At 45.5% G+C, this 10,867-nt stretch overlaps 1 protein-coding gene across 1 annotated transcript in view; it reads right to left on the minus strand.

The window, feature by feature from the left end:
• Positions 1–10,867, minus strand: part of ABTB2 (ankyrin repeat and BTB (POZ) domain containing 2) — a 120,139-nt gene that overhangs the window by 35,073 nt on the left and 74,199 nt on the right. The window contains exon 3 of the mRNA XM_008947636.1: positions 7,679–7,889. Within this exon, the coding sequence (XP_008945884.1) occupies positions 7,679–7,889 (211 nt within the window). The remainder of the gene's footprint in view (positions 1–7,678; positions 7,890–10,867) is intronic.

Here is a 10,867-nt window from a genome sequence, read left to right on the forward strand (position 1 = left end):
CCTCAGACAGTGAGTATCTCAAAATCACAATTAAGTCTGGCATTAACTGGTCAAAGCCTGAAACAAGCAAAAATACAGCTTCTCTCCTTAGTGTTGATGAAGGAAGTTCATCTTACCTGTTTATAACCTTCTTATTCTTCTAATAAATCTACCAAACTGATCTTTCAGCAATAGCAAATAGCATTTTTTTTTCCTCTAAAGCAAAGAGGGGGACAGTTTTATGTCCACTCTGAACAAGCAATGCCCTAAAGGCACAATTCAGTGTAAGGCTTCCTTCTGTTTCCTATATTTAATCAATATATTCATATCAAAACAGCTCTGGGAAAAAAAAATTAAAAATCAATGGAAGCACTGCATGAGATTGGGACTGGAATATGCTCACTGAGAGGTCTTTCTGTAAGCACTCTGTTGACTTCAGGGGTACTGTGAGTGGATTTCAGAACTGTTCAACATGAATGTATGGTTACAGCATTATTCTCTGTCAAGGTAAATGAATCAGGGTCTACTTTTATGATTCCTAGATACTTGTTTTGACTGGTGAGGCAGCTGGAGACAGAACAGAAAGATATTAAGATCTGTCAAGACAAGAGATCCCAGAACTTAATTTATTGCAGGCCTTTTCAAAGACACAGCTCATTGAGCTAAATGTATCGAGTTCTGTTCCTGGTGCAGCATGGTAACAATGGGACATGGCTGTAAAATGAAAGAATTCAGACATAAATATATTAAATTTGAATTAGGAAAGGCTAGACCACAGATAAATCTAAAAGACAGACAATGATGTAGCTATCGCACTTAATAAAATTCCATAAACCTGCAGTTAAAAAAAGCAGAGGGGGAAAAAAGCCTCGTGACAGGTCAGTGAGAGTCTGGAAACATCCATCTGGAGAAAAGATTTGTCCTGGAAAGCCTTCACCAGCTCCAAAAGCCACGATACCCCCCAGCTCAAGCCAACACAGGTCGTGGCAGCAGGCTCTGCAGGTTATTCCTGATTTTCCTTCCTTTTCTGCCAGCTGGGTGCCCATGCAACGCAGAGCAAGACTTCCTGGAGACAATTAACAACTGGGATGTTAGGATTCTCTTTGCTCTGAATTGACCCACGTGACCAAATTGCTGCTGCTTCAAGCAATTTCAGAATGAAGACAGAAAGCAGCTCATCATCAGGGGAAGAGCTGAAGGCTCCAGTTGTGTCTAATGATGCACGTAGAGACCATCAAGTAAAAGGGCACTACGTAAGATCAAAGCAATGATTTTTCAAAACATGAAATTTAGGAAATGTGATGAGGAGGCCACCTTCACCAGATGGTCTCTGGGCATTAGGAAGAGCCACAGCACAGGGACTTTTTATTTGCATCAACCACTGCAAGACTCTTCATTGGGAAATTACAGCAGAAGGCTCTTGAAAGTAGCACTGTAGGAAGCAGATGCACAAAGTACTTGGAGATTTTCTTCTCTCAGTAGAAGTCAATGGCATCTCTCTGATGTACCTGAGGATGGACTGAATTTTACAAACTATGAAAGAGAAAATAAGCTCAAAAGGCTTATAAGCTCCTAAGCTTTACTTAAATCTAATAATGTACTATCTACTTTAGATAAAACAAGCTCATAAGGCTCTACTCAGTCTGCTCTGAGCAGGAGTATTTGAATCTAAGAGTATAACAGCCCGAGATGCAGACGTGATGACCACTGAATCCAGGGAAGCTTGGACAGGTTCTTGACACTCTATCAGGAGCTATTAATTTAGACCCATGTCTGGTTCCCATACTAGCCAGAGTAAATTTGGATTAAACACCACAAGACAAAACACCTCAAGTGTTCCAGCCAATAGTGATTTAAATCGATAGCTCAGCTATTGGATGAATATAGCATTTGAGCAAACAGCACTCAGAAATAGCATGAAAGCACTACAGCCTTTTCTTCTGGCAGCACCAGATGCACTTTTAATTCTTTTTTTTTAAAAAAAAAAAGTTTCAGAGCAGGCATTGCTGGAAATCCTCCACAGAGAGAAAACCCAAGTAGACAGGTCAGCTCATTCCTCCTCCTGCCCAGCTAACGTGGCACAGGAGAACAAGCACTAGGCCAGTTCTCCACCCTGAGCCACTGAAAAACATGGTTTGGGTGCTCATCCATGGGCCCTTGATCACATGAGGTAACAGATCACAGCATCCATAGAATCGTTTCAGTTGGGAAAGATCATCAAGTCCAACCATTGACCCAACACTGCCAAGCCCATCAATGATGTAATGGGTGGACTCTTGTTGGAAGGTGGAAAAAAATTTAGGTTCCTGTTGAACCTTGTAGACAAAAGCAGCCACCCAGCTGAAAGCAGAATGAGCAGTGGCCTTCCTGAAGGAGCTCACTGAACAAGGGGGAAACTGAGTGAGGCCTCATTTGATTACAGTCACACCACAAACCAGGCTCCCCTAGAGAAGCAGTAACCTGAGGCAAGTCTTCAGGATGCCTGCAGATGGAAAGCAGAGTGAAGCTTTCCCTTTCCTCATGAGGTGGCCCTGCTGTGTGATTGCAGTTGGCTTCTTGCAGTGTCCACAGCTCTTCCAGCTCTAGAGCTGTGAATTTCCATCAAATTGGCAAGCCCAAATTTTACTGTTGGCAGCTGACAAATCCTACATCAGCTCTGGAATTTCACCAGTGTTTTACTGGATTTTCACTGACAGAGTCAGATGGGTACAGTCCGTGTACTTCTGCTGATGTAAATTGTTTTATAGCCACTGATATTTGGAATAAAATAATGCACCAGCCAACTCAGACAATGTGTAAAACTTGGCACATCTGCAACAGATAGCTCAGAAAGTTCTGACATGGCTGGACCCAATGGCACTGATGGACAAGCCCAGAATTACTTTTAGAACGTTCTACAGACCAAGATCAACAACAGACAAACACAGTTTGTATGTTTTTTTTTAAATAGGGTAGTTGGAAGAGGAGGAAGTTCAGCCTACCAAAGATAATCAGCTACACAAGGAAGCAGGATCCCATTTTTTGTGCTTATTCTTCAGCATTAAATCATACTAACTGTCCTGTCATAAATGCTGTGCATCGATGACAACCAAAAAGAGACAGGATGAGAGCAGTCAGTGGTGTCTATTCCTAGCTTTAAGGCTAGACCACTGTCCTGACCAAGTCAATTAACCCAGGCTAGACTAGTCCACCCAGCTATAAAATGAGACTGTACTATTAAGCTTGACTTGTGCTCTGTGGGGAGCAGTCAAATACTCCCTGAGATAAGTATCACTGAGAGCATTCTTGCCTTGACACACCATTAAAAAGAAGACAAAAGCTTTCCATTCCATTTGGAAAGAGTGAAGAAGGGAGAGAGAAATTGCATTTACCTTTGGACGGCCCTTCTCAAGTCACGGGATCCCAACCAATCCCAGCCAACCTCCTCTGCTGCCCTGGGACGTGATCTCAGGCTGCAGAGTGCTCCCAGGCTCAGCCAGTCTGACATAAGCAATGGGAACAAACCCAGAGCAGAAACAGAGCAGAGAGGGAGGGAGCACCACACGTCTGCTCACTCTTCATGGTCCAAACCCACATCGTCTGACCTCTGGCACGATACAGACTGTGATCTCTGAGAAACTCAGAAGATCTGATTGCCCAGCAGAGACTTTTTTTTTGCAGCAACAAAGACAGATGTGCTCTCTGATGGCAGAGAGGAGCTCTGAGCCTTCAGGCAGTCAGGTGTAAGTCACTGTGGAAAGCAGCCTGTTCTCACCTCAGGGTCTAATCCCTTTGCCAAACCATTGCACAAGCGCCACTCTATTTGCAAAACACTTCCTCAGGTGGCCTGACACCAAAGAGCAGATGGTTTACTGCCCATGCAGGAAGCAAGGTCATTCTGAGGTTCTAAGTGGGTCATGCTTGGTCAGCCAGCAGCTGCATTCATTGTGGAAATGTTTCAAACATTTTGCTTAAGATACCTGAGTGTTCTCTCTCTAATTCTGCCTCCTCTCCTTCTGCTTCAGTGCCATCACCTGGAGGTAACTATCAGAACCAGCTATAACCAACCCACAAAATTCCCCGAGTTTCAGTCTATTTGTATCTCAAATCACATGCTAGAGGAGCTTTCTGTTTCGGCCTCCATCTGCCAAGCTCTAGAGAGATCACTACATCCACTCCATTCCTGCAGGACTCCAGAGCTTACCCACCTCAGTTCTCAGTTCAGACAAGGTGTTGAGCGTGGATGAAGCACAGGCCTTGTATGAGTTTAAACTGACCCTGTTAGATTGGGTGCCTGTCACACCTAAGTGCAAATTTGTGTGGTTTTGTGCCATGTACAGTTTGCTGCAGGATACGTTCAGAAGCTCAGTTAGGTTTTTAAAAGCCTTTCATGGGATATGATGCCCTCACTAGGCATGGCCTCAGAACTTGAATTCTGTGCTTGTCTTCATGTCTAATGACCTTCCAGACTGACTTTCAGAGCACTTCACATTGCAGTGTGACACAGAGAAAGCTCACAGACAACAGAGAGCCAAGCTAGGTGGACAGCAGGTTGTCAGGTCTCTAGATGGACTGAACACCTGCAGTTCAGTCAATGTGGCTCACAGCTCCTCCCAGGACCAGGTTTTACCAAGTCTGCAGCTCTATCAGTGATCCCTCTCTTTGCCAAGTTTCAGAATGTTCAACATAGATTTATGCAGGATCCTAGAAACTGAAGCACAAGCAAATGCAGAACAGGTCAGCATTACTGTCCTTGTTTGTGACTGTTTTCTCCAGCAGAAAACAAAGTGGGATGGCAGTGCACGTAACAAGCATATTCCAGAGAGAGAGAGAGAGCATAAATGCACAAAAGAGCAATGTGGAGTTTGCAGCTGATTTAGCACAGCTCAGGAGAGAATAAAAGAACTGGGCTGCACAGCCTTGCCAAGTCACATTAGGTGAATCAGTGCCCTCATCTGTCATGCCACGAGTCTGGCAGCTCACACGCAGCCTCAGCTGCCTCTCCTCTGAAGCTAGCAAAGAAGAAACCATCCCCTGTAAAAAGTCCTGGTAGCAATATTTATCCCACTGATCATGCTAAATAATACACACAGAGGTCAATACAGTAAGACATGTACAAATACATCCTGGAGCAAATGAAAGGTAGGCTGGGATGGTCATTTCTGGTATACCAGGCAGTATTCATTTCATCTCCTGGTTTCATAAACTTCCCATAGCCAATTACCTAACCTGATAGTCCTCAGGTTCTGCTTTTCTCCCCATTAATGGCAGGTTTTGCTCCATTTGAATATATCCTCTTTAATTTCCTTTACAGCTAAGTACTGGTCAGGAAAAAACCCAACAGAAATTCCCCTTACACCAGCTGTTCTAGGATCTAGTGCGGATTTTAAAACAGAATAGAGTTGCAGCCTGCACTCCAAAAAACCTCCGGTGAACCATGTGAAGGGCATTGTTTGGGAGCAATTGGAGAGAGGAGTGCACTCCTGACTTCACTCATTTATTATCCTCAGTGTACAAAACAAGTAGCTGCAGTAACATCATTACAGCGAGAGCCCCGAAGAGGACACAGCACAAAACACGAAGCTTAATCCACAGCTCTGACACGAGCTGCTCAGCAGCTTCAGCTCCACAACCCTGGGAACCAGTGGGATGATTTTACAGAATCTGAGCCTCACAAAGCTTATCTGTGTAAGCATGAAATGCAAAATAAACCATCCTACACTAGGTATTTGATTGAGATTAGTGAGCCCAAAAAACAGAGCTACCAATGGGCCCTTCCACACCTCTTCCTATTTTATTTTATTCGACTTAATTCCTCTTGGTTCTTCACACGTGCATATCAGTTCCCTTTCTCTGATGCTAGAGTTCTGCTCACAGGTTGTTCTTTTTGAAAGGATTTTGAGGAAGGATCAGACAAAAAAAAAGATATTTTTTTGTTTACTCTGTAAAGTAATTGAGCTCCTGCCAGACTCGGATCTCAAAGAGCTCAGTCTCAAAGAGCTCAGCCCAGTACAAGGTACAACAAGCTACAGAAAGATGGTTCAGTAACCAACAGAACAAAACCAAGCTGACCAGTGGTTCTATTATGGCAGAACTGGCAGCTTAAGAGTGACAGCTTTGTATTTTTCTCCTTATTTCAAGTTTCCCTTAACCCAAAGCAACTCACCAGGACTGAAATTACAGAGGCTGCCACCTGTCCAGTATGTTTTTCTGCACTTTGGCCTGAAAATTCAGCACCTTGGCCTGAAAATTCAGCACCTTAAGAGGAGAGACTTCAATCTGCTATTATTCTCAAGAGCTCTTCTCACTCCTGACTAGCCAGGCCCTGGCCAAGAAGCCCTCAGCCACAGCTCCAATGGTGGTGGACACTGCTACAGGAAGCTGCTGAAATTAGCTGGCAGGCTTGGTGCAGGCCAAGGTCAGTCTGCACGGGGCAGGGCTGATTTGCAGCATCAGAAATGCATGGACTGAAGATCATGCAGTCTGAGAGCAATCAGAAAGTGTCTCATTTTAAAAAAGTAGGGTAAACTCAGCATGGAAGAGAGGAAAAATCACCCACAGGTGCAGAAGAGGACAGGAAGAAGAGAGAACACTAACTCCTGCAGGTTTTAAGAATGTATTTTAAGGATTAATCAATTATTTTTATAATACCATGATTTCATACCAATTTTATAAGCTAGGACTAAGTACAGTAAAACCCAAGGTGGGAAGAAGAAACCACATTATATACAAAGCTGTAGAGATGTTCTCCTTTCTCTGCTCACCTGTGCAACAAGCATCTTCCTTCTTTGTCATGTGAATCTGGCTTTCCCCCCAAAAGCTTCAACACCTCACTACACTGTAGAGAGTTCATCAGAAACCAGAATTCCCCATGTGGGTAAGATTTCTGGAATAAATACACAACTGGATATGCATTTTGAGCTGGGGACACCTAACAAGGATGCAACTGCCAGGTAGGCAGCTATCAGCCTGTCTCTGAGCTGGAGAGCAGGGGCTGCACGACCCATCAAGGAGCTCAAGCTGGTGGCCAGGGCTCTGAGGGCTCCTCAGCTCTCGCTGCCATCAGCCTGTTGGGCAGACTGCCAAGGAGCTGGGCAGGAAGGAAACCAGGGAGGTTTCTAACAGAAAAAAAACATCCCACTGGAAAATTTCTGACCGCTCTAATAATGGGCCTACTTTCAGAGTCAGTTCTGGTGCTGGCAGAAGCCAGGGAGACCCACTACATTTTCTGTGGAGTTATTGGCTTCCTATATAAATTTCTTTCTACACAACATCAACTGAAGTAATCCTTAAAGAAGGATGTCCATAAATCCCTCCAGACCTCTCTGCAGCCAGCGCCAGCGCTTTCCTGAGAACGGTGACAATTGTTAATCGGTGCTATTCAGAAGGTAACATTTTCTTTGGTAAGGTCTTTACTGCTTTAGGCAACCACATGGACCTTTGGCAGCGCCTCCAGACGAGCCTTGTTGGCAGCATGCAGCATGTGCCTCGCTCGGAAAGACCGCATGAAAAAACAGCTCACTTTCCAGCTCCAATTCCAAGGCTTCGTAAACTCGGCGAGGCTGCCAACGTAACCTGGCCTGACTGCAGGAATAACTGATGCCTGCTAGGTAGCAGCCCACAGAGCTGCCTGAGCTGCCCAGGCACACCAAGTCACTCTGCAAAAGGAGACCCCCTCAGCCTAACTCCCTGCCTGCCGACAGCCGAGCGACCTACATACCGTTCGTTGTTCAGGGTCATTCTCGGAGGGTCCAGGTTGGGGTTCTCCATGGACTCCATCTGAGGACAGCGCAGGAAGTAGTAGAGGGTGTGGAGAGCATCAGGAGACCAGGAGATGGGCTGCTGCTGGCGCGTCTGCCGGATGGGGCTCGTGCCCGGGCGCACGGTGTTCAGGCACTGCATGTGGTGCATGGCTCGGGACACCAAATCACCTGCACGAGGAGAAAGAAGGCACAAGTGTCTCCTCACTGCTCAGCCACCGTCCTCTAGGCCCCTTCTGAACCTCACAGCCAAGAGGAATGTCTTTTGCATGCACAGGTTCTTGTTCCTCCCCAAAGGCATAAGCTGTCCTCAAGCTGCCATCTGTCAGGTTGCTGTATGGGAGATGCAACTTTCTTTCAAATGACAAGTTAGTTAGAAAACAGAATGACACCTCTCTCTGACACTGTACATTGAGAACTGAGTGATTTTTTCCATCCCATTTATTGCTGGTTTTCTCCTCTTCCCTACCATGTATATCAGTTTCTTGCTTGCCTACAAAACCTACTGATATCTTTGTGAAACAGCCACTGCCCAGCCTGCAGTGTGGCTTTCACAAGGCCAAGCCAGTAGCACCAGTCCAGATACTTTCCTCTGCTCTCCAGCATCACTGTTTTACGTTATGAGATTGTTCTCACTTCTTTCAGCTGGGTTATGACACTCAACCCTCCCAGCAAGGCCCTTGTGCCAAATTAATGTTAGGTTCAATGTAGAACTCCCTTCTTTTAGGGCTCTGCTTCTCTCATGCTCTCTCTAGCTGCAGGTATCTCCAGGATAACAAGACCCAACTCTCATATTATGAAGCCAATCTGACCATCACAAGCTTGCCAGATATTTGCCCCTGAGCCTTGTAAGGATCTTGATGCAGGAGCTTTCTGGGCTGGCTCAGTCCTCTTGGTCTTTGAACTTGAGCCAACCTGCCTCTGTATCAGAGTACTAGTGGATGGGAGGAGGCCTGGAAGAAGGTGACCTGTATGACACAGTTTCTACTGAGAAAGGGTTTTAAGACTGCAGATTTTTAGAAAGCTCACAGAGCAGTAACCCCAAGACAGCAGCTCTGCAGTCACTAAAGCTGATCTTTGTGCAATAAGCTTGCTCTGGGCACACCCCCTTAACTCTTCTTTTATTGTGGTGCATCACAAACTCTTGAGAGCTTTGCAATAAAGGCTTCAGACACTACATCTTTGAGTCGTGTGACTGCCATACCAGGGAGCCAAACGATTCCTACAGATTCCTATACATAGCTAGAATCTATTTTTTTCCTTGGGAGAATCCCCTGTTGCTTTATGCTTCACAGTCCCCTAAAACTCTCACAGGAAACGTTACTCTATTGTGTCCTACAGTTACAATACTGGGAAAGGATGGAACTGAAATAGTCTCCCCATCTCAAAGCTGGTTCCTGAGAGAGCGCCCTGAGCTTTGCTGTGCCACATCAGGCTCAGTCACACCTCCCTCTGAAACTCTGAGGAAGTTATTATTTATTCATTTCTATCTAACAGCAACACACTGAATTTGCCAAACAACCTCCAGCTGAACCCGTGGGGTTCTAAAGTTACACAGGTTAGGGAGAAACCCCCCCACAGCTACTGTACATCTAAACAGGATGGTTTCAGTGGTTCAGATTGCATTAAAAATCTCAGTTTGCAATGTAAAGCTCTGCTGCTCGTTTGGTGCACAGCACATTCAGCTGAAGGAGCCACTTTGGAATGGCAAAACTTTCCCACATCTCTGCCCTTCCCCTTCAGTAGCTTCTGACTCTCCAAACGTCTTACAAGGGCATCATGAATCCTCTAGCACTGGTTCTAATGCAGAAGGCTGAGCAGTTGGAGCAGAAACGCATCTGGAATTCAAATTTTCAGCTCAGAATAAAGTTCCTTCTCCTTTGCACACTCACTCTCTTTATTTTTCTGGCAATGTGCAGCAATATTTAAAAAAAGAAAAAAAAAAACCAAAACCCAAAAAAACTAGGCAACTGTATCAGGAGATCTATTCACTAGATGTAATGACCAACTTGGCCAAAGCAGGGATGGGGGAAGAGAGAGAGGAAGCTGTATTCAATCTCAGGCCCATGTTACAAATGTTCCCTTGTGTTCCAGGATAAATAGAGGTGTGTTAAAGGAATTTGAAAACCTCAAATTAAGGCAGGTTGCAAAATAAATCGTGAAACCCACAAACTCCTTGCTGGCCCTGACATTCATTAGCATTCAGATGGTGGAGGCTCAGAAAGTGATGCCAGCAGAAATGTTGCAAGGGAAAAGTAGACAGGGAAAACACAAATCATTTTTGTTTACTTTAAAGAGGCTTTGTGAGCAGTCTAGAAATGGAACATTTCATTTGGTTAGCATTAAAAAAGAAGGGTTTGAACAAGTTTTTGTTACCAAAGTGCTCTCAGATTTTTTTTCCCCTCCACTTTTTGTTTTTTAAGTAACCCAAAAGCTTTTCCTTGAATATCCTGCACCCTTCACATTTCCTCTGCAAAAACTCTTAACAAAGAGGATCCTCTTTGCTGTCTGAGGGAGGTGCCACTGCCGTGTCCCACAAATGTACAAGAAAACCTCCAGAGGTATCTAGGCAAAAGGTCCCATCTTCCATTAGCACTAACACCACTAACTACCAAAAGGCTTGAAAAGCCACATCTGATACATCTCTGAGGTGAATTAAACGTAAAGCAGGCTAATGAAACAACCTGATTTGCATAAACAGCATCACGAGACAATTAAATCCTACACAACCTTAGCCAAATACTGCTGACACTGTCAACAACAGCAGCACTCCCACTGACCTCAGCAGCAGAGGGACGGGCTCACCTGTCTCCCTGGAACAACCCTGGAACTGCTGCAGCTAGAAAAGACCTTTCAGCTCCTGGAGTCCAACCACCCCCAGCCCTGCCAGGTCCCCACTGCCCCGTGTCCCTCACCCCACATCTCCACGGCTTGGAAACCCCTCCAGGGGTGGGGACTCCACCACTGCCCTGGGCAGCCTGGCACAGCCCTGGGCAACCCTCCAGGGCAAGAAATTGTTCCTCAGGGACAACTGAAACCTCCCCTGGGGTGACTTGAGGCCCTTTTCCCTCCCTCCAGGCTCCTGTCAGGAGCTGTGCAGAGCCAGAAGGCCTCCCCTGAGCCTCCTTTGCTCCCGGCGCCGCACCCCC

Source organism: Merops nubicus, unplaced genomic scaffold, assembly GCF_000691845.1.
Source record: "Merops nubicus isolate BGI_N331 unplaced genomic scaffold, ASM69184v1 scaffold8259, whole genome shotgun sequence".
Taxonomy (NCBI): domain Eukaryota; kingdom Metazoa; phylum Chordata; class Aves; order Coraciiformes; family Meropidae; genus Merops; species Merops nubicus.